The sequence below is a fragment of the Achroia grisella genome, unplaced genomic scaffold, assembly GCF_030625045.1.
Source record: "Achroia grisella isolate CSIRO2021 unplaced genomic scaffold, CSIRO_AGI_Agris_v1 utg501, whole genome shotgun sequence".
Classification (NCBI taxonomy): Eukaryota; Metazoa; Arthropoda; class Insecta; order Lepidoptera; family Pyralidae; genus Achroia; species Achroia grisella.
In genome coordinates this window covers 933,878-958,737 of record NW_026712897.1, presented here as the reverse complement: position 1 = coordinate 958,737, position 24,860 = coordinate 933,878, and the positions used below count along the sequence as shown (strand labels likewise).

At 34.5% G+C, this 24,860-nt stretch overlaps 2 protein-coding genes across 2 annotated transcripts in view; one reads left to right on the top strand and one right to left on the bottom strand.

Moving 5' to 3' along the window:
* Positions 1 to 1,062: 1,062 nt before the first annotated feature.
* On the top strand, positions 1,063 to 7,203 carry LOC131846138 (7-methylguanosine phosphate-specific 5'-nucleotidase A-like). The gene is made up of 6 exons (XM_059195366.1): positions 1,063 to 1,099; positions 3,740 to 3,912; positions 5,060 to 5,219; positions 5,842 to 5,904; positions 6,202 to 6,331; positions 6,814 to 7,203. Exons 2-6 carry the CDS (start codon positions 3,744 to 3,746, stop codon positions 7,183 to 7,185), a joined length of 894 nt encoding a protein of 297 aa, XP_059051349.1. The 5' UTR covers positions 1,063 to 1,099; positions 3,740 to 3,743; the 3' UTR covers positions 7,186 to 7,203.
* Positions 7,204 to 13,639: 6,436 nt separating this feature from the next.
* The window catches only part of LOC131846096 (phospholipid-transporting ATPase VD), a 54,170-nt gene continuing 42,949 nt past the window's right edge, over positions 13,640 to 24,860 (bottom strand). The window contains exons 4-16 of the mRNA XM_059195318.1: positions 24,703 to 24,851; positions 23,322 to 23,466; positions 22,654 to 22,860; positions 21,313 to 21,535; positions 20,088 to 20,332; positions 19,611 to 19,823; positions 19,161 to 19,251; positions 18,843 to 18,994; positions 18,564 to 18,687; positions 17,383 to 17,645; positions 15,393 to 15,580; positions 14,753 to 14,893; positions 13,640 to 14,395 (exon numbers count right to left, since the gene is read on the bottom strand). Of these exons, the coding sequence (XP_059051301.1) occupies positions 14,338 to 14,395; positions 14,753 to 14,893; positions 15,393 to 15,580; positions 17,383 to 17,645; positions 18,564 to 18,687; positions 18,843 to 18,994; positions 19,161 to 19,251; positions 19,611 to 19,823; positions 20,088 to 20,332; positions 21,313 to 21,535; positions 22,654 to 22,860; positions 23,322 to 23,466; positions 24,703 to 24,851 (2,199 nt within the window). The 3' untranslated portion in view covers positions 13,640 to 14,337. The remainder of the gene's footprint in view (positions 14,396 to 14,752; positions 14,894 to 15,392; positions 15,581 to 17,382; positions 17,646 to 18,563; positions 18,688 to 18,842; positions 18,995 to 19,160; positions 19,252 to 19,610; positions 19,824 to 20,087; positions 20,333 to 21,312; positions 21,536 to 22,653; positions 22,861 to 23,321; positions 23,467 to 24,702; positions 24,852 to 24,860) is intronic.

Genomic DNA, 24,860 nt, shown 5'->3' with positions numbered 1-24,860 from the left:
TAGTCTAAGTTGCAAATACCGATCATCGAAATGCTAAGGTACTTCTTGCAAATGGACAAAGTGTGACAAGGAGTGGGAAGGGTCACATTTACTTATTTAATACATCTAAGTGCCTGATCAATATTCACGTTAATCTATCTGAAGTTAAAAAAAAACATTTCCATCATAGTTACAAAATAAACATTAAAAATATAATATTAAAAATACACACATGGATTAAGTCATGAGATTAGCAAGAAATAAATATTTGTACCAGAGCATAATCAGGTAATTACTGTTTTCTCGTGCACTGGTAACACTATTACTCTCTAACACATAAAATAGCGGCATTCGATAAAAATTTAAATAAACTTATGCTGTTGTCAATGTTTAATATCATAATTAATTGTACACCTTTAGTGAACGTACGTAAACGAGTTGAGAGAGTCGAATAAAAAAATAATAAATGTAAGTAGCTACATATTATTACTTATTATTAATTATTTTATATTTTAGTTATGTTTTAATACTTTAATAATAATAATAAATTTGATAGTTTGTTTGCATTGAATGGGCTCTGAAACTGTATCGGGATAATGTATCCCTGATGAACGTATGCGTTACTATATTTTTAAAAACGTTAGAAATCCATAAGAAAACTTCGATAATGTAAAGTATTGTTAATATTAAATATATATAATAAATTTATAATTTTTGAATTTTTTCGGCCGAGGTCAGGGGGTGGGGGGTCGCTATTAATATGCATCGTAATCCTGTTAGTTAGGTTCATTTTAAGAAATTAAATTATAATGAATCAAAATAATAATTATTGAAGTAGTTAAATTAATTATATCTACATTTTAAGTCTAGTCCGATACCTTTACCTGTTCAAATAATCGTTTGCCGACTATTATTTGTTTACGAACAGTTTTCCCAAACTAAACGTAGGTATCTACTATAATAAACATATAACAGCATGGAAAGTGTTTATTTTTAATGAAAATACATGCACACCTATATTTGGCTTTTGTGGCGGAACTTCATAAACAGAAAATGTTCATTATTAATCAGTCTATGAATTGGGCTCGGACGATACCAGTTCATTTTTAAGGAAAAGCTAGTGAGTTTGCAAATTTTCAGTACTAATTAAAATATGTTTTTTTTATAGTTTGTTCTGTGATGTTGGATTTGTGTTGTTAATGTATAGTTATATTTCTATTTTATTTAATATTTGACTGAGAAAACTAGTAGCTAATTATAATATAGATAATATGGCGTGGTCGCTAATGGGCAATGTAAAATTTTTCTTTCCGTTTTTGACGTGATTTATTTACATGTAGTATGAAGTTAGTGGGATAATTATCACTGGTTTTTATATCTTACAATATAATTTCTTCAAACGAATAAAACTCTAAAACTAAAATCTATAATTCAAAATATATAGCATTTCCTGCTGCGAAAACAGGTGGTTCAAGAGGGATCAGTTGTCGGCCATTGATTTTTTTCCATAGAAAATTATTGATTTTATGCGATTAGATTGTAATTGGTCGCTAACCAACCAGAATCTAATCTCATAAAATCTTATCTCATTAAATACTTTTCTATGAATTATATTTTATATGGAATTTACTGTTCATTTAACCTATTAATTTATTTCTAATGTTTATTTACAACTTTAAAGACGGCACTAACTGGTTGTGTAGGTTCTTACCACGCCTAAATTTTAATTATAATCCAGAGCCGGACAATGTAATTATAGTTGTACTGACAGATAGACATATTGAACTTATTTAGTATCTGAATCTCTACAGCAATACTTTATACATAAATCTTTATTTCAAATTGATGTACTAAATGATGTAATAATTCACTAAACCGCCTTCGAGTATCTCTGCACTACCTAAGGTTGGCTGGTAGAGAATGCTAATAGCATTAAGCCCGCCTATTGTACAATGCAATAAAGTTTAATAAAATAAAACTATATAAATGCATATGTATATATTTTAGTTTTCATAACATTGAATAGTAACTCTCAGCAGTACTCTGGAGGGAAAGAGATTATAATAGGGACTGCTAGGAATAGCAATACCAATTTCTAGGAATATACCCTATCAGGAGCTCGACTTCCACGCAGTTCCCCATCGCGTTTAATTCCGAGAGAATTCGCCATAATTATCTGACTGACCAGATTTCATTCTTATTTTCTTATAACCCATTGGTGTCCTGCTAGAGTATACCGTGAACGTAGACAGCTGCATTAGAGAATTATTATTCATTAAAAACGGTAGGTACACTGGTAACGATTATAAATATAAAACATCTGCAACGTAACTAATGCAAAAATATTCAACAAAACATTGCTTGTAGATACATACAAACATTTATAATTTATTAAGCTATTAAAATTTTGGTCAATATTTTCATCGTCTGTTGAAGCTATAAAGGTCAGCAATATCCAGCATTAGAGTAGTCCAAAAAAAAATTTAAAAATGTCAATCTTTCTTTTCTAATATTTGAAGGTGGCTTAAAAATCGAAGTTCTTTGGAGAAGATTGTTGTTCAGGAATTACGTATTATTATTATTTTTAATTTGTATGTTTATTTATACGTCTACTAAAATATACTTCTTATATTGTGGTTTATAAAGTTATCTACCTAACTTTTCTGTGTACGTAAATTCTATTTACTAACTTGTTAGTAAGACATTCAATCATTAATGAGATAATAGTGAAATTTTCAACTTAGTGTATTTTTTTAAATTTATTTATACAATAAAACTAATTATTATTATTAACATTAAGACAATAGAGATACCTATATCTAGCTAATTTAACCAAAGAAGTTCCAACTTGCACGGGTTAAGAGTTTCGATTAATTGTGTTATAAAAATTGATTTTTATATTTTTTTTTTTATAAAATTCCCCTATTTTTACACTTAATAGGTATTTTTATAGCGAGTCTTTATTTTACTTCGTACTAACATAACTAAATAATAATTAAAGTTCTTCGTTGCAAAACAGACGTATAGGTATGTATTTTGTTTATTCTCGATGCATGATTCGCTACAGAGAACAGTGAACATAATTTCTGATTAATGAAGAGTACCTAATGAAACTAGGAAAAGCTTCGTTTTGTTGGATTTTCTGCGATAGTGTAATGCTTTCATAATTTTTGTTAATGGTGTTTGAAATACCTACATTTGTTCAAAGTTCAAATGTATTTCAGACACAATTAACAAAATTTGATATTTAGATCTCATAAATAAGTCTAAGGTTTATTGGTTGAATTAAAAATGGTCTCAATCCATTTTCCCTATCGTCAAATTGTGTCATACAAAACGAAAATTATTGTTGTTATGGTTCGGCCACACACTGCGAATAACCAATACACGATTGTTTCCTTAAATGGCACAATTGCAGGCTGTACCTACATTAGAAGGTACTATACGTTTAGGTATGCATTTAATTTTGCATTAGGAACTTTAAAAGGGTCACATGACGACATGATGACCATACTGCTGTCCATGTATATTTATTATAGCCTGTGATTGCCTGTCTAAGTGAGATTGTTTACCGTTCCAATAAAATAAAAAAAACGCGCGATTCCAGTTGATTAGTGGCATTTGTATACATAGATAGATAGCACAACATTATTAACTGTCCAGTTAATAATGTTGTGCTATCTATGGAATTTGCTCACCTTTGATAATTTCACGATGTCTTTCTATTACTAAGTTACATTACATTTGTTATGTATTTTAGCGAAATGTCAGTGCCACTTAAGGATTTTCTCGCACAAGACAACGTCCTCATTTCCGACCCAGATAAGTTATGGAAGAAAATTAATAAAATACAATCCGATACGCATGCGAAGCTGCAGATAGTTACTGACTTCGACCACACGCTCACAAGACATGATGGGCTGACGACTTTTGGTAAGTATACAATATATCATAATGTGTGTCAACAATGATACGTGCATCACATCCTGTATGTGTCATATCTGGACAGTCTATATTGTTTTTGAGACTCGCAAACGTACAGACAAACGAGGCGGAGAACTTTGTTTTATAATAAATATAAATATACTGGTTGTGCCCGTCACTTTGGACGAAAGCTTCTTCGTTCTAGCTTCAAAAATGACTAATGTCCTTACAAACTTATTAAGGGCAAATATTTTACAAATTTGTATGTAATATTTATTTATATTTAATTAACAGCCTAAAAAATGGGTTCTAAGTATCTAACGTTAAAAATAACGATAATTCCATACATACAACCTTTCCATACATGCTGTTCAACCCTTTATAACCTTTTAATTTGCATTAAAGTAGCCCGTGTCCGTGTCTCAGTGTAGACTACATACATATGTACCATAATTAAATTAAATCGTTTCAGTAGTTTTGGCGTGAAAGCGCATAGTAATGTATAACATCCTCAGGTACGTAGATATATAAACATTGTTTACTCCGTCACTACAGGACCTATTTATTTATATATCTATTATACTTATTACATCCACAAATCAATCATTAATTATAATTTCACACGGGGCGATCTAGTCCCGTGCTTACCAGTACCTGTGTTCTGTACTAGACAACTGATAGAACTACTTAAGTACACTTTTTCTTTTATAAATACACATACACTTATTATACATAGAAAACACCCTGCCCAATAGATACAATCATAGTGGTGAATATATAAATATTAGTATCGTGTAACGAATCGATCCTGGGACCATCGAAAAGGCGGTGTGCTAAACCGCTAGGCCACCGAAGTCATCTATAATTATTGCTTTTTATAACGATAGTTAATAATATTGCTCTGCAATAAGCAGCAAATTCAACTGACGTTTGTTGGGGAGGTAGGTAGGGATAGCAGCCCCATAGCAGGCAATATACCATGTCAGGTCTACCCCAACGCACAGTAAATTCGCCACGATGGGCAAATTGACCTGACTTCACTTCACGCTCATCCTATTATGCTCCATTGGTGCCCTGCTAGCGTATACCTACTGTTAGCGCAGGCGGAAACATCATTCCATTATCATCTCAAAAAAAACTGACGTTTGTTTTGTAGATATGTTTAATAAGTGTCCATCCGTACCGGGAGAATACATAAAGGCAAATGAGGAATTGAAGAAAGAATACGGAGATATTGCCAAGACTGCCAATATGACACCGGAAGAGAAAAAAAAACACTACTCAGAGTGGTTTGGAAAAGTTTACGACAAGATAAAGTACGACTTTTTACTAATTTATCTGAGCTATATAAAAGACTTCCTATGATCCTAATCAGTTATTTTTATAGTTGATGTGACTGTGATGGAAGAAAACTGACTGTTTCTTCTTTTCGATAGGAATCTGTTTTATGAAAAAAAGCTAATAACGAAATTGTTTGAAGAGTGTATGCATTTATATAGACACATTTTCTTATACTAAAGGTGAAATCTATAGGTACCTATAGCCTCGCGGGATGTTGAGAGGAAGACTGTAAAAAGTCGTCAACACCTCAGGTACCAGTCTCATCTCAGCCGCCAAGATGCTAGCTTTGTAAGATATCTTTCCTTTGTATGGCGCAATTAGCTATCGAAATTACAAGATAATAAGCTTGATAGCTTGACATCTTAGTCGACGTCGTAGTAGGAATGGGAACGCTTGAGTGGTTGTTCATTGGTTCAGATGATAACGTGATGTCCGTGGTGCTGTTAAAATATAAATATTGATCACTTTTTTGCGTCTACATTTGTTTCTGTGGCATACACCCAAACTAAGTATATAAAGTTGTTTTTATAATAAATTATTATTCTAAAAGTATAGAAATATATAAAACACCTATCTAATTATGATGTTTTCTTACAGGGAGACCGTAAACAAATTTCCTTTTAATGAACTTGCTGCCCAAGCGAAGGAAGTTAAATTTAAGTAAGGACATAAATACTTAAAACTAAATTACAAGTTATTTTATAAAAATAATTAAATGACTGTGAAATATTTCACAGTCGTTTACTTTAACTTAGTATCTGTGTGCAGATTAAATACTTTATATGTAATGGATGAGGTTTGATATCTATCTATATATAGATAGATACAATTATAACAACGCAGTACCTAACGGTTTGTTATGGGAGCACCGCAAATATATCTATAGAGGAGATGGAATGTTATCATTATGTTGACTAACGTAGGATTTTATTAATACTTGTTTTTCAAAATTTACAGAACCGGCGTGGAAGTTTTAATACAAAAGTGTAAGGAGCAAAATGTACCAATTTTGGTTTTCTCCGCTGGAATGGGCGAATGCGTTAATGCCATTATGAAAGAAAACAATTACCTGTATTCCAATATTAATGTAATATTCTTTTTTCTTTTCTATGTAGTGTATTTGTTCATTTATCCTGAGGTGTATTCATTATTTTACCTCGCAAACTGTGCTACATAGCTACCCTGATTAAGCACCAAGCTACGTAACGGTTTCAATAATGACGATTCGTCCTTATTATGGGAAAAGGTATTAGGCATATGAGAAGGCTTTACGATGGCATCAATCTATGACGACAGAATAATATTAACATGGCGAACTTATAAAAATTGCAATTTAAAATTAGAATATTTTATTTTGCCACTTTTCAAAGTAGCCATAAATGCTATAATTGCCTACAAAAATGAGAATTATTTGAATAAAATATTTGCTAGGAGCTATTTCCTGCCATTTTCATTTCGTTTAGAAACCGACGACCCATACCGAACATTGTTGGTTCAACTATACTCTCTATATGATCATTATAAAAATACTGAATGAATTTAAACTGATGAAGATTCCTTAATTTTCAGATCATCGCTAACTTCTGTGAAGTGAATGACGACGGCAAAGTATTGGGTGTGAAGGGTAATTTCTTGATACACTCGAATAATAAAAACGAAGCTATTCATCGGTATGCAGACGATCATTTCAACAAGGAGACAAATCGTCGCAACAATGTTCTTCTGTTCGGTGATATGACTGGTGACGCTAACATGGTCAACGACCATGATTACGATGTTGTCATACGAGTAGGATTCCTCTACTATAATCCGGAGAAGAATACCGATGAAACAGAGAAAAATAAAAAGAATTATTCGAGTGTGTTCGATATTGTACTCCTCAATGACAACACAGTGGACCTGCCGAATATTCTTTTAAATTTGATTATAGGTTCAGAATAATTTTTCTTTGTATTTAATCAGCACTAAATGAAATTATTAATTAAATATTAATTTATATACACATTAATTAAATTTTAATCAATGTCAATAAATATTTACTCGCTTTGCATTTAATGTTTTCTTTGCACTTTATGAACAAAACTCTACTATCTTTCCTATATATAGCATACTAAAAGTTTAAATAATTGAATTTCAAATAAAATTGTCTTTTCTCTTCTAGTCAAAGGGTGTCAGGAAGAGATTGGGTACCTACGAGATAAACTATTACCTAATGTAATTTATATTCTATCTGCTATAACGAATTCAGAAAAAAATAAAAATACCGCCTCTGTATGCTTTAATCGATCCTTTTCAATTTATACAAAGTAAAATCTAAAAATAACGTTTATAAAGTAATAGGTACCTTATGTCAGATGCCGTCACTGCGATAGGCTGGAACATTGCATCCCGTTGCAACGATGGCATGACAATAGCAATCTCGACGAAATATTGGTTACCTACATTCAAAGATCCTTCTAACCTTAAAAACAAGTTTATTTATCGAGACTTAGGGATTCCTTTGTCCTGATCCTGGTATCAACATACAGCCAAAACAATCTACTAATTCGAGTCAACTGATATTTTGAATAGCATAGTTCTATGTTTATTGAGGTATACTTTGTACGAAGTTGTCTACGTACCTCTGTCTCTCTGATTTTACATGAAATGAAATCAGCTTTAAGAGATCTGGATTTCTATAGATGTACCTTTCAATTTTACTTTCAAACAGCTGGCTACCAAGCGGATCTAAAATTATTTAAGGTGTAGGTCTGTTTCGAGTGCCGTACCTATATTGCGACGTTTGTTTGTTATGATGACAAACAGAAGTGTTCACACTACCCGTAACAAACGTGGAAGAATTAGTAGTAAGTTTCTTCAGTGAACAATTAAATTCTATAATATTATAAATAATGTTACATACGGGAGGAGGAGGAAGTGGGGGCACCATAAGAATTTTAGAGAGGTTAAGGTGGGGCGTGGTACTAAAAAGGTTGGGAAACCCTGTCTTAAATGGCCTTTCAAAGAAGCTTCACGAGGAGAAACTAGTTAAGGCGTAAGGTTATTTGTACCTGGGAGTATATAAGAAGCTGATAATAGCTATAATACCTACTGTAATAAATTAGAGTGCAGGAAATAAAACAAATTTTATAATGAAATTATATATTTCGTTATTATTGTAAAACAACATATAATATTTATAATTATGTATTTTCTAGTCATTGCTGTGTTCGTCATGCAACAATAGTTTTTAAAGTACCAAACTAGGTTTACCTTCAGTTAGGCAATATCACAAATTATAAATGCATTAGTTAAGTAGTTATGGACTTTCCATTTAATGGAAGATCAATGTACACATTAAACAACTCATTACCAAATAAACAAATTGGTACAGTTCATTAAAATTCAAATATAAACAAGCTAACGTAACAATAATTTTAGTAAAATGTAAAACAAAGAAAATTATAAGAAATAACAGTTCTATTTTTCTATGGTACAAAGCAAGCAAAGGTTATAAGACGCAAGGCAGTGGGTATTATATATAAGTAAATGAAGGCCAATGACATTCATTATTTGAATTTGCCGCGCATTCGCAGTAGATTCAAATGTTTCAACGTATGACATTTATTGCGGAAGTTTCTAAATGTAACATATTTATAATTAATATATATAAAATTGTTTTCAGTTTGTAAAACAATAGCGTAAATTGTTTTTTCTCTCTTCAGGTTAGTAATCTCTACCCACACATAAATAATATACAACTAAACAGTTAAATGCTAAACAATTAAACTTGTACCAAAATGTATTTAGAACAATATTTTGAATACATGGCAAGAAAGCTTGTGTTCCGAATGACAATACACAAGTCAGCATTAATTTATGACTGGAAAATACATGTTTCATCATAATATCTTAGAAGTTTAAAATTAACTGAACAAATTAAAGGCTCTAAAATGAACAACAGTCTTAGAACATACAGATTATTTACACAAAGATTTATTTATATGAAAATATTCTACTGTACATAATAACAATCATCATTAATATAGAAATATAATCATTTGTCTGTATGTACAAACACTAGAAACAATAATAGTAAAATAGTTCAATCTTTTAGGAATCATAATTATTATCAACATGTAAACATTGTTTGCGTTGATGAAAGTACACACTTGCGCAAGGCACATGTGAATGAATATATATATTTATTAACTAGCAGACAGAGCAAACGTTATTTTGGCATATAAATTATTTCTGGATAGGGCCACCATTATCACATATTGGTATAAAAATATCCTACAACCTATTCTCAGACCTACAAAATATATGGATAATTTTTTGGTAATTTAATAAAAGTCGGTCGTGATATTTATATATTAGATATATTGGAAAATAGTTATATGGAATAGTATGAATATAACTCTCTAATTCTTAAAAAACCTCAATTCTAATATTATAAGTTGCTAAGTGAGTTTGTTTGGTTTTAATATATTGTAATATAATGTATGTTACAATATATTAAAAGCATGTGATTGATAGAAAGTCGAGTAGGTATATTTGACTTATGTCCTTACATACAACACGTTTATGTTAAAAGGTTAAAGTTTATGTTTAAAGTTATCTTGTCTGAGAACATCTATATATACAAATAAAGCATTATTACTGTATTATATATTACTTGAGAACTGTGTACATTAAATCTTAGGGCTCAAATTTGCGCACTAAAAATATAATAATAACTATATCCAATACAAAATAATAAAAAAACAGAGTACAATGTGTGCCAAGTGATAAAGTTTTTCGAATACATGGAATTTATATTTTCAAAAGAGGGCATGATTTTATTTCAACGAATGATAATCTATGATAAATTTATGATAGAAGGTCGACAGGGTATCAAATAAACTAATAATCATAAGATAAGATAGAAATATTGAGGGTATTATTTATATGATTAATAGGAAGTGGAAATGATAAAAGATTTCGACTCGTAGTCAAAGCCTTTATCTACCATAAAATTCGTGTTGCGACCCGGTTAACATAAATAATGGGGTTACGTTTTCAGGTTCCAACCGGACTGTCCGTAGCGACAACGCGAACTGCGTTGACGTTGATGATTGACGCTTTGGTTGCTTCGTTCCGTCCTCTTTGAAATTGTCTAAACCTGCTAATGTCCAACACATTGTGCTTATTATATCAAATATTTGGTCAATGGTAATCTACATCAAATGCCATCATGTCCGATATTTTCAGCTTTCCGCTGAAAGGAATTATTCTGCTGCCGGATATGCGAATTTGCAAAGAATAGATCGATATCTACTGATGTGACTAATCCCATTTATATTACACATAACTGTCTATCTATTGATTAAACAACCGCTTAATATATATTGTTCATGGAATTATTATCTACATCTGTTATCTGAACCGTAAACACTCCCTAAAAATTGTATGTGTAACTATAGAAAGTAATTATTAATTAAATAATTTATGTAAGCGTTACCTCTTAAATATTTGATTATATAGCGTAACAAACTTATTTTTGCATTTTATAACATAGAATATGATTCGAGTTTCCACTACCTAGGCGTTAGGCCTGAAGAAAAATCATGATTTGGCTGTGTTGCTGAATTTGAATGCTTTTTTTCTTTGCTAACAAATTTAAACTTGACGCTATTGTAAATTTAATCTATCGTAAGGGTGTAGACGTCATTTTCAGCGTCACTGGAAGAGACGAGAGAGTTCTATTTATTTGTATGTTCTTCCGTTTAACTATTAGTTAATTGCTAAAATTTGAAAACCGTTGGTTTGCTTAGATTTGTTAGTATCGAGCTCATATTATGGAAAATGTTGCAATGTACTTAGGTGAATAAATGTTGCGTTGCACAATATTAGTATTACACATTAACATTGAAGTATATACAAAAACATATATAAAATTATGGAAAACGGAGTTTAAAGATACCATATGATAGTCGATTGTCTCAATTTTTTTTACAAAAGCCGTAGTCTTAATCGTGTGTTCTTACAGGTGTGTTAGTACATAAAAACATAGTTGTATATAAGTATATAATTTATACATATATATTACGACAATTTTTTAGTGATACCTTTTAATAACAAATTCCAAATATAAAGTATGGCTATAGATGCTTATGTAGGCAAAAATTTCGAGCGATCAGTGCATTCTAATTTGTATATTGCAGAGAGATTTTAATTGCAAGTGTGTGTATTTTCATCAACGTTCAAACGTCGCCCTATTTGAAGTTACAGGCAAGGCAGCGGTCGCATTATAGCTAACTACGTTACAATATATAAGCGCATATACTGACTACAATATCCATTATGTAAGGTCCATTTCATTATGTATACGTATCACACCGAATGCTCATTTTTTTTCAATTAGTTGAAAAAATAGTAGTTACAAATATATATATATTTATTATAAATATTTAAGCAGATGCACATACATACTATCTATACATAAAACATACTATTACGCCTGTTACCCCAGACGGTGTAATCGGCAGTCAGTGTTGCTTATACTATAATTAATACTGCTACTAATCAGTGTTAATTATTACACAGTATAAAACAAAGTTGCTGTCGCTGTCTGTCCGTCCCTATGTATGCTTAAATCTTTAAAACTATGCAACGGATTTTGAGCGGTTTTTTAAATAGATGGAGTGATTCAAGAGGAAGGTTTATATATATAATACATGTACACCCGTGTGAAGCCGGGGCGAGTCGCTAGTTATAGTATAAGTAACACTTGACATGTCCACTTTACCTGCATTAATTTAAATCCTATAGGGGAGGAGCCTAGCAGTCAGAAATAGTTTATAAATTGGCAATTTTTTTTTATATCGGTCCAATTTAAATTCACAACCTTTTCGGTTTAAATCGTGGTAATAAACCACACTAAGAAGGCTACAGCGCTTTCATAGCATATGAATTATATATTTATAACTGCTAATCCACAGAATTAATCGTCACAACTTGTTTTAAATGAGCATTCTTTTAGAATGTGAACGTGTTTCGCTTCTTAACGCATCGCAATTAATAATGCATAGTTAATATAAGTTTGGCCCATTACGTTCACTAGTATTGTAGTCAGTACACACATTAAGAACGAGAAGGAAGCCAACAACATCACGTCACACATATGTACCTAAAAATATATTCATTTATCACTCGTCTCACGCACAATATTACCAAAAATATATCTGTACTACATCTAATGAAATTTCAATAGTAGCCTGGTTAAAACAAACAAAATTACACATTACAGCACTATAACTTTTGATAACTCGCAAAGTAATTTGGCCGTTAAGCGATTTAGATAAGTACATATAATTTCTTGATGACTTCATACAAGTGAACACAAAGTTGTAATATAAAATTTTGAAATGATCACTTTGCCACCAGGAGATATGATTAACAGATGAATAATAGCATTTCAATTCATTTCATATTTCTCCGTCTTGCATTGTTATATAATACAATACTGATTAAAAGTAACAATAATAATAATAAATATAATAACAATAAAAAGACAGATCTTTTATGACGCACCCGCATCTACGCACACGAATAATTTGTAGACTAAACGAGCATTTAACGGTTAAGCTCATTTTACACTATTAATGTAGTATATGAATCTAGTTTCTCAATTGACTTTATAACAAGTCGTCTCCTTTTTACATCTGTCTCACGTATTTCAGTCATGTAACAGCTATGTAAGGCATCTTACAGTGTTAGCATCTCAGTTCTCCGCGATAGCCACGCATGAGTTACCGGCGTCATAATAACATGAAGACAATAGTACTGTTCATGTAGACAGGCAGTGGTTACCATTTCTATTCAAGGCCGCTCAGTTTGTTAATCATTCCAATTATATAAAAAAAAAGAATAATATTTGACATCTTAAGTTTAACGTGCAAAACATACGTTTCAACGTTCGTATAGTTCACGAAAACTCACGTTTGCATAGATGCGGAAGCGCCTTTAGAACTCCGTGTCAAAGAATTAACGCGTTACTACGAAAACTTTTGTTCCTAGCTGCGTATACATTACGAACCAAAGACTAGATCCACTTTTCTAGAAAAATTAAAATAGGTTATATAACATAATTAATACATTCGAGCTGTGTAGTCCCTTGATTGTGGTCCGTATTCATAATCTCCCTTATTTATATTCAAAATTCGTTACACTTTTTCACATCGATTTATTGGTCCAACTTTTAAAACAAGTCCAATAAACTATATTCATTTCACAATTAAAATTTCAGATGGGGTAGTCAGAGCCATTGTCAATTATTTATGTCGTAGTAACATTTGACATTTCGATATTACGCTGGTTATTATTTTAATCCAATAGTGGTGCGCTGCTTTCGGATGAAAGTTACTGAAGAGATTCTAGGTAGATTCTTAAAGATGAATGCGTTGATCAATAGTTAATGATTTTTAAATTATCATTGAGGAATATTCATTGGAGTTAAGTAATTTCGCTTTTTAATAGAAAATACACATGAGTGGAAAATATTAAGTATGGACTTTACAATGATAAATAATACAGTAAAAGTAAAGTTGGCGACTCGAATTAAAAGTCAGACTACACCATCGACATAATAATCTAAGGACGTCAAGGATTACAAAATTCACAAAAAAGTATTAGAAATTGTGAAACCGACTATGTTCGTACGCGTTACATTATAGGATTGCTAACACTCTCAAATAGATAAAAATCAAATTGAAATTGTAAATGATTGTAATTTGACAGTTGATTATCTCAAATGACTGTCTAATTTAGTCTGTTTCAAGTAGTAAGGTCGATAACTACGTTAAATAATCAAACTTTTGAAGTCCTTACATTATTATTTTGACGGACAAAACTATACATTAAAAACATAAAATTATAATATTAAAATGGAACATTGTGGCTCGCCCAAACTCTCTCCTTTCTGTCACGAATGAAACATTGGTCCCCGTGATTGTAAAAAGCACAGTATATATTATTCTAGGGTTATAATACAATAATTCTAATGACAGATCACAGCCTATGTTTAATATATGGATCGAGAGTACCAGCTGGGTACTGGGCACTCGTTCACCGTCAGGTGATCGCCACCACCTCTGTTTGCGGCTTCTGCAGACCGTCCTCGTCTGTCGATCTGTTAAAAATATAATTAGTTTGTATTTTATTTTTGTTTATCCATGTTTTGGTTGGAAATTAAAATTTTATGGATATTTTTTTATTTGCCAAACATTATTATATATTGCTGGCAATAATATGTATTTATGGATCGGATTCAAATGTAGAAAAGCAGTGTTTTAACAAATGTGCTGCACGGATATCCTATAGTGTCCAACGGATATGCTATAGATATGTAAATAAACAGCAGACGTGCGATAGTCAGCAGCGTAAGACCACAAACGAGCTAGTCGCCACTGTGCCTGAGTTGTCGCGTAAGCCAGCCGCATATGAGAGTACCGCGCGGCTGAGTTGTGTAGGTACGGCTTTATGTTACCTGTAGACGTGGGCCTGCGAGGCGGAGGTGCGGTAGTGTGCGGCGTAGGGCAGCCGCGAGCGCGCGTTCCGCCGCCGCGCCAGCACCGCACGACGTAACGTGCCCGGCCGCACCGAGTTGCGGATCGCGTGGTACGCCAGTCTGCACAACATATTATTTATATTTATGCATTGATGACGCCTAAAATGAATTTTCAACACACTTGCTCGTAAAGGGGATCTAATTTCACTGGTTTTCTATATAAAAATCAGGTAATAAAACACGTATGAGTTATATACGCAATTAACAAAGTTATATTCCATAACCGCACTATTTGTTACTTAAATTTCAAACTGACTGCCGCGTGGCGCCAGCTAGTGATACAGAGCGCTGATTTAAAAAAGTAAATCGGCGGGAAAGCAACAGTGTGCATCACAGTTTTATGCTTGAGTTTATTTAAAATCAAGTGTGTTGAAAAACGTCGGACGATACACGTGCGTATTTAATACACTCGGCTTTATTACGCCGTTGCCTCCGTTCGGGCTGGAATTCCGCCTCATGTGTTACCATCATAACGCACTTATAACGTCAGTCATAATTATAGTATATCTTAATATATTATAATTATGACTAATTTAATTTAAATAAACTTTCATATTACCTAGGTGCGAGAGCAGTGACTGTGGTGATTATGACCACGAGCCAGTATATAGGGTCAGATATCGCGTGATGCATGACGTAATACGTAGACGGCAAGTTGAAACAGGATACGCATAACGACTGGTATATCAATGTCAACACGAAGAACGCTATCAGTGAACCGCTTAACGCTAGCAGATGTATCACCGTCTGGAATCACAAGTAGAAAATAAAATATCAATTTCGCATCAAAATGTACATTTGTATATTTATATACAGTACTTTGAGTTTAATATCAGATCTGAATTAACATGTTGACTGCCACGGCATTGTTCAGAAATCTGTCCTAAATTAATTTAATCACATTATATTATTAAAAGCTCTAATTACTGAATCATCAAAAATAATATAGTGTTTTTAAAAGTTCCACAAATAATAAAGTATTAATATTCTTGAATTTGAATTATAATGATTGTTATAATTATAGTTTTTATTTGTTTTTAATAAATTTTCTATTCATGCAAGCCAGCATTGACTTTTTGTTCTTTTCCTAGAAGCCTACTATCGATATTAGTACTGATATATTCCGAATTTAATTGTAACTGCACGAAAATGGAAATTAGACACAGTACGTGATAACTCGTAGTTGGGAGTCAACATGTCAAATTTACTTAGTAGATTAAACTTAATAAAACATAAATATGAACAATTACATATACATACACACAACACTCAAAATTATGTCTGTGACTATGTCACGTGTGGCAAGCCATTCGTGATTAATTCTCGAACTAACTCTTTACGTATGTCGCTTTGGCACCCGACTGTTCAGGCCGATATGTGGAATTGAATCGCATACATGATGCATACACATAAATTAAAATCTTTTTTTATTAGTTACGTCTACATGCTATTGAGTCTTGCCTTCTCACGTGACTATACATTAGAGTTCGTTATATCAGTCGTACCCGATCGGATGCCAATACGCGTCGTGAATTGACACTTTTAGAACACTAATAAATAAATAACCAATAATTACGGAGTCCATATCCAAACAGTCCGGAATTATTAGATAATTAGTTCTAATTATTTTTTTGTTAAATACTGCGACCTCAATAATCAGATAGACAGTAATGTGAGAATTCAACAGAGCCTAAATAATATATAATGTATCCGAGTTGCGAATTAGTCATATTATAAAAAAAATATATTCGCCAGTGTTGACTGACAGTGACATCGCTCGAAATACACAAATCTTTAACAGAGACCATACGTCCACAATTCGTTACTTACAATTATAAGATTTCAACTACTATTATGACGGAAGCAGTAGTTAACTAAAGATGTGACATCTAAAGCCACACGTGTACACTAATTAAAAAACAAACTGTGTCTATGGGTGTGTAATTATTTGAGGGAATTCATAATTATTTAAGTACCCACACCCACTTACAAGTGTCTTAAAGAAAAGCTGCATGGAAACATCGAGTTATAAATTAATAACATTGTCTATATAAGGGAATATATTTACGATATATAGGACTTCGTTAGGACAGTTAGTAAGTAAATTATGAGTCATTGAGAGTAGTGCTTTAAACTAAGTGACAAAAATATAAAAGATAAATATGTCAATTAATTAAAAAATCTTTGTCTAATAGACACATTAAAATATTAAAGGTATTTTTCCTCTCCTGTGAACCTTCAAATAGACATGATGATAATATCAAAGTATCAACGAACTAATCATCATATTATTTGAAGTAATTATTTTTTCCCATTGGTAAGATAAAATTATTGTGAAACGGTAAAATGTCTATACTAGCTGTGCCCACGTTTCGATTCGCGTAAAATTGTTAGCCTACGTGTCATTCTGTTGTAAAAGCTATTGTAAAGTTTCATCATATCATAAAATGCACTCAGTAGTTTTTGGGTGCAAGAATAACAAAACATCCAACCGTCCATCCATCCACACTCGCAAACTTCCACGTATATAATATTAGTCAGACACTGACCCAACTCCTGGTCTCGATGGCGACGTAGACGAGCATGATGAGGAGGCAGCAGGTCATGGCGCAGGTGCCGAATAGCCAGACGTCGACGTCGGTGTCCCAGTAGGCGGCGGCGGCCGTGAAGAAGATCACGACGCTGATGTAGACGGACTCGGCCAGCACCAGCCAGTAGGAGTGGCGGCGGTAGGCCAGCCCGCGCCGCGCCGCCGCGTACAGCCCGGGCCGCTCCGTCAGCAGCGACGCCGGCGCCGCGCGGTCGTACGCGCCTGCACACGGTTTTATGTGCTTTATAATACTACGCCCTCAGAGATTCATTTAATTACGCTGCGTTACAGAGTTATGGTACATTAATTAATTCAGCGGTTTAGCACACTTCCGATGATCCCGTTTGATTCCTCGCACGGCACAAACATTTGTATTCATGAGTACGATTGTTTGTATCGATCTGATTATTTTCTATGTATAATGTGACGAAAAACATATATATCGTATTTGTATCAGTTATCTAATACAAACTTCAACTAGCTTAACTTGAGTCTAAAGAGCGTTGTGTGAATTGTCCTTAGATTATTAGTATTATAATAGTAACCTTTACACGTATGTATGTAGTATTATAATAGTACTCTTTTGCGCATAAGCTATCACGCAGGAAAAAATGTGCATGTAAATGTAGGCAAAGAATGAGAATTACCGCACGCATTAGTTGCCTTTACACGTACGATGTTGCGTATATAGCGAGAAAAAAGAGGATTTGATAAATATAAGAAGTAAAATGTCCTTAGTTTAGATATTCCATTAGAAAGAAACAAAGAAGATACATTTTCGAAATATTTATGTATATTATTAGAATACACAGAATATTATATAAATAGATTTTTTTATTTGGGTACCTATATAAATAATATTGGTGGTGGAAAACATAAGCGTTATTAACACACTTCTGTCATTCAAAAAAAGTCACTTATGGGATACAGTTACAATATATCAAAATAATAATTACCATTAATAATGGCTAGTAAGACAAATCCAATATTGTCTACTACCTTACATTTTCCTATTGTCATTTAGTATATAAGATCAATATTTTTATGTACATATTGTCAGTCAATTATCATCTGTAATATACATCGTCTTAACCAACAACAGCGTATCCATTTCGTACCCGCAACATGACTAATACATACCGATAACAAGTGGCGGAAATGCGGTGAACATGAGGTTGTAGGACATGAGATGAATCTGATCAATCATCACCATGGCAGAGAAGCCGCAATACAGCTGGTACCAGAATATCAGGAACACAAATGTCTGTTGAATAAAATATTCAATATATGAGTTACATAATAATTGTATAACTCGTATATTTATAAATAATTTCCTACAGGTAAAAATGCAAACGGCTTTATGTTAGTTTTAACCTTTATTATTAAGCGATAGAGTTGAATAAATAATTATAAACTCACGGCATTTTTAAGGAAGAAGTATAATATCATTCTGGCAAGACGATCGTAGCACCAATGACCGTGTACTAGTAGTAGCCTCTCAATGAATTTGAACCTAGAGAGCGCGAAGTCGGAAGCCATCACAGCCTGTCGTCCCTCTTGTCCCGATAATCCTGTTGGGGGATAAGCCGAAGTTAGAATAGACAAAAATAAGAAGAGAATCACCATAACATAATAATAAAAATATATAATACAATATACTAGCATCATGAGCCCTCGTGCTGGCATGAGAATTAGTAAAGGACTACAAAAGTATAAGAGAATGAAATTCAGTCTTACCCACTCCAACATCGGCAGTCTGTATCATTGAGACATCGTTAGCTCCATCGCCGATGGCGAGGGTTGTAACGCTGAGTTCTTCTTTTACTGCCTATAAAATAATTATATATATATATAAACTGAAAAAATATACAAATTATAACAAAAATACTGTAAATTATCAGACCACTCTTTTCTTCAAAATTATTTTTAAAGACACATTTAAGATTTATAAGTTTTCAATAACTATAACTATGTCTTTGCTCCATAGTCAGAGATACTCAATTTCGCAATGATAATTAATTATTTAAAAAAGGCACTAAACACGCACAATTGAACAACGCGTTAATGAGTACGCGGTATATGTCGTTCTCTTTGTTTACATTTCATTCCTGCATGAAAGCCGATCGCCGCGGGAAAGAGCGTACTTGTAAATGCAGTCATCGTATGTATCGGGAAAATGTTGGGTACCTTGACGATGTATGCTTTTTGCAGGGGCGTGGCGCGGCAACAGAGCACGGCGGAGCAGCGGCGCGCGAGCGACAGGAACGGCGTCACGAGCCCCGAGCGGCGGTCCAGGATGTAGGTGAGCGTGCGGCCGTCCACCACCAGCGCGCGCCCGCCCTCCCCGCCGCCTTCCGCCCCGCCCTCCAGGTAGCTCTTGATCGTCGACTCCGCGTGCTCCTGGACACGCAACGTGCGTACAGTATATTGTTAGTAGGTGGGGAAATCGGAACTCGGAACTCGGATTGGTAAGTGGTAGGCCCCATCGATAGGCCGTCCACCGCCAGCGAGCGCCCTCCCGTCGGCCCGTTATATAAGTAGCTCTTGATCGTCGACTTGCGTGCGTTGCGACGAGCGTGCTCCTGGATACGCCGCCACTCACTACTAGACTGTATGTAATACGATAAAATAACATGACTGAAGCTCGATTAGTAGAGTACCTACCTTGTCGCGCGACATGAGATGCAGTAGTCGGTCGGCGGGCGAGAAGAGCGCGGCGGAGTATGCGATGTTGACGGCAGTCTCGGGCTTGTCGCCGGTGAGCACCCAGACGGCGAGGCCGGCGTCGAGCAGCGCGCGCACGGTGCGCGGCACGGCCTCCTGCAGTCGGTCCTCCACGCCCGACGCGCCCACCAGCGCCAGCGCGCTCTCCAGCCGCGCCAGCGACGCGCGCATGCGCTTCTCCCGACCTGCGCACATTTTTTATTGGGTTATTTGGGCTATTATCAGGTGCTCGAACCTGTAGCACTGCGATCTACATAGATCTATTGTGCTCGCCCTTTTTCAGAATTCGCTGCCTAAACTCGTCAGGGACAAGAATTGAAGGATACTCTTAGGAGCGATGGTTTTTATCTCCTGAGGAGAGAGTGTAAACTTTTCAAAGGATGTTACGTTTACGCATGAGTGGGCTACAACCCTATAGGATGTGTAGTGGCGTTTCCTCTTCAGTTTGGCAAAATCAGCTAAATGCGCACATTATAACACCCGCACATTTAGGTATCAAGGTGGTGACGGCAATAATACGATATGATCTGACTCATATTTAATAAATTGTTACATAGTGCGAGCGCTTCTCACGCATTGCACAAAGCCCGCATATTGATATTTTAGGTTTCAAGGTGGTGACGGAAATAATCAAACTGGTATTTATATAGTCCTCTTCCGATTGTTTCCCGGCCTAATTCAGACGGGGATCGAAATTACGACGGCCTGAGCCGAGATTAGAATCCGACGTGGTGCCCTCAGACTAAATTCGTATTCGGAAGGAGTTGGGCTTCCCTCGCTCTATAAGTGAACTAGCTCGATGGCTAAAATGATCGAGACAGAGGTATCTAAGCAGACTATTTTGTACAAAGTCTCCCTGTACGAGTTACTCTCTCTGCTTTGCATTTAGTTCCAAACTAAATGGCAATGATAAATACGTGAAGGAAAATATTTGTATCCCATTTTACGAAAATTTCGTGGATGTAGGCGTATGTAATTTCGCACACTTATAGTTTACATAGAAAAACTATTTACATAAAATGATGTACCATCTACCATGTATTTGACACATATGTACTATTTTGTATTTTTTATTAAAGCCGAATTTCGACTACTAGGCGACCACTAGTTATTATTAAAGGCGCGGCTAATGTCTAGTATTTGACATGTCTTCCATTTTACGTACCTTCGCCCATTTCGGATGCGCGCGCATGGCCTGCGAGCCACTCCTCCCATAGAGCGAGCTGCATGGTCCGCTTCGCCATGACCAGGGTCCGTAGTCCGGCTCGCGAGTATTCTGTGATGAGCGTACGAGTGCGTTCGTACGCCGCCGACTCCGCGGACCCGGACCGCATCGGCGCAAGCGCATTCAGCACGGTACTGTCTGCGCCCTTCACGTACAGCACCACCTGAGAATACCAAAAGAGTACATATAATAAACTACATAGTATAGAATATAGCTGAGCTGTCGATTTGAGTAGGACTAGTCAAATGATATGAACAATAATACGAAATATATTGTAAACAATACAAAGAACAAAACAGGAAATTTTTATATTGGTTTTGTGATAGGTATTTTATACAATAAATAATATTTGCATGCAGTTTTATTGAAAATGAACTATTTGTTGAAACGTGTTCTTGTGTTAATAAAGAATGTTTTATAAAATGGGACTGAGAAAGATAAACAGTACCTACAGGGTGTCTCAAAAGTTGACGACGTTGTAAGCAGATAGCCCGATAGGGACAAAAAAATCTTGACAATGTAGTTATGAACCTATAGGCATTAAAAAAAGCTAAAAAATCATTATAAAATTAGCTATACTACACGCGATAGTAAAAAGTCTTAGTCCGTACCACTTTCTCTTTCCTATTCAATTAGATCACAAAAGCATTAAACAAACATGACTGTGATATTTTGTTAAGATGTTTTATACAGAACACAGTTTTATACAGAAGTATAAAACTGTGTTGCGACTATCGACGCCCTTCACCTAGTTCATATAATTCCAAAAAATTACATGCCATGACGTTACCCATCACGTATTGTCTAATAAAATTTAGAAAATATTTAAATTTACCAAAACAAAGAAAATTTAACTTATAAACAATAAGAAAAAAAAAACCATAAAAAAGGTACAAAATAAAAAGAGCCTATGCTTGTATTTGATATGTATATGTGTAAGGATTATGCGTATGTGTGCGTGTGTGTGTGTGTGTGTGTGTGTGTGTGTGTGTATGTGTGAGAGACAGAGAGGGTGGTCTATGATTACTATACATTATTTTTGAAATTACAATATTTACGATACAAGTCCAGTTTATAAAGTTCTAAAAGATCTTCAGATTTTTATAAGATAAGTTTTGGAGCCATTTAGCACAGAACAGCTTACATTTGTAGTAGGATAGGGGATAGTATATATATATATATATATATATATATATATATATATATATATATATATATATTGTGCGTTCCTGGGTAAGATTCTCATCGGATAAGCCGAAGCGTAAATATAGTGCAACGTACCTGTCCTGTGGGCATGCGCATAGCAACCGACATGCATTTCCGGTTGGCGTCGAACTGTTGCACACGTAACACCTTTAACCGCGTGAGCTCGCCACGGATGCCAAGCTCCACCTCATCGGGCGCCCGCGACCGTAGTTCATACCCGTAAGCTAGAGCCGCTTCTGCCAGTGCCAACTCATCAGGACTCTCTGCTTCGTATCGTGCCAGCTATAAACAATTAAAGATAAATTCAATATACACACCGAATGAGTTTTTGAAAATTTGTAGGAAATATGGTGATGTTTTTTTTTACCAATTTTGTACAATTTTTTTTTAATAAATATTGCCTTTTAATAAATAGTTACAACTTATTTAAAAATTACTTTAATATTATTATAATATTTGTACAATGCCCCTCTGATCCATCCCCAATCTAATTCAAACGAGGATCAAAATTACGACGGCATGATCTGGGGTTCATATCACTAGCGTTGTATCCGTCAAGCAGTAGTTGGCCATCAACCGCTTCTTAAGTCCTTCCGCGAAAATATAAAGGCCAGTTAACTAAAAGTAACTAAAAAGTTAGTTCCTAGCATAGTCTAGTTTTTACATTCGTACTTCTCAAATTTCGGCCTCTAATGATTTATCGCCATTAAAAACTAATACAATAGTTAAATCATTATACTCACTTGTTGTTCGGCAGACGTACTTGGTTCGCTACTGTTCTCGTCTTTACTAACGAATGGTAGCTTTGGCAATCGAATTCGGAGCGGCGACGTTGTGGACGGCGGTGGCGACGGTGTTGTAGAGCGAGATTCCGTCAATCGCGCGTACCTGTAGAAGAGACCACATTTCTGTGAATATAATTAAAATATATAATAACATGTCACATAGCTCCATCTACTTCTAATGCAGATCTTGTGTTATGGTTTTTTTTCTAGACTACTCTAATACTGTAGGCCACACCTGGTCTTTACGGCTTCATCCGACGATGGTCGACGGGGGCGAGGCCAGATGACACTCCAAACCAGCGGAAGGACTTATGGAGCGGCTGAAGGCAAAGTCCCGCCTGATGGATAGGACTTTAGTGTAAGTGCACTGGGGCTTCGAACCTCGGCACAGACTGTCGTTCTATCCCCGTTTAAATGGGACGAGGGATCAATTGGTGGGGAGTAGTAGCCAACTGATATATAATGAACACAAATGTACGGTACATTTGTCATGAATCAAACCCAAGACCACCTGAAGTAAGCGTGCTAAACCGTACACAATTAATTTACTTCTTGTTTGAAAGATACATTAATCCAAAGTGGCATAGGCTATATATTAATACAACATTCCCAAATCAAAATATTAATCAGCAGACTGATTGGCGAGGCAGTATAGCAGCTAGATAAACTGATAGGAAAATGGTTTAAATTGGTTATAATATTAGTAATAATGGTATTAATTGACAATCTATTATAGTGATTTCAAGCTATCGATTTCGATAATTCAGAGCATTATCATTACTTTTTGATAAGAGGTCATTATCCTGTAAATATATATATACATTATTTTATGACAATTCACACAGCGCCATCTAGGCCCAAGTGAAGCTAGCTAAAGCTTGTGTTATGGTACTAGATAACTGATACGAATATAGACACACACATATATATATTTTTCGTAAATACATCAATTGAAAATACCCAGACCTAGAATGAGTGAATGAAATAATACAAATGTTTGTGTCGTGTGAGGAATAGAACCCGCTATCATATAGATATAGAATATGAACCCCTGACATTATAATAAAAAAAAATATAAGTATTTTTTTTAAGTTATATATAAATATTTCATCTTTTTTAATGTTTTCAAATATTCCGGTTGTTTGTTATATATTTTTATCGACATTACCAGAGGACCAGATGAATACAAACTAAGTTTAGAGCCTGGAAGCATTAATCTGTATTGTGTATATTTATTAAATAAGTTCATTTGTATTAAGTTGTTGTAATTGTGAGTGTCGTGTGTTTAAGCATCTACCTAACAAATAACATTACAAATATAAATAAATATATTACTAACTTATCGTTCGATCGGAGCGTTCCATTTGAGCGGCTCGGCTTGTCATATTGTTCTCCCGAATTGGACCCACTCATCTGCATGGTGTCCACGTGTGGCTGGCTTACTGCTACGGTATTGCATACTGCCAAGATCAATAGGAACTCGCGGACCTATCGAGA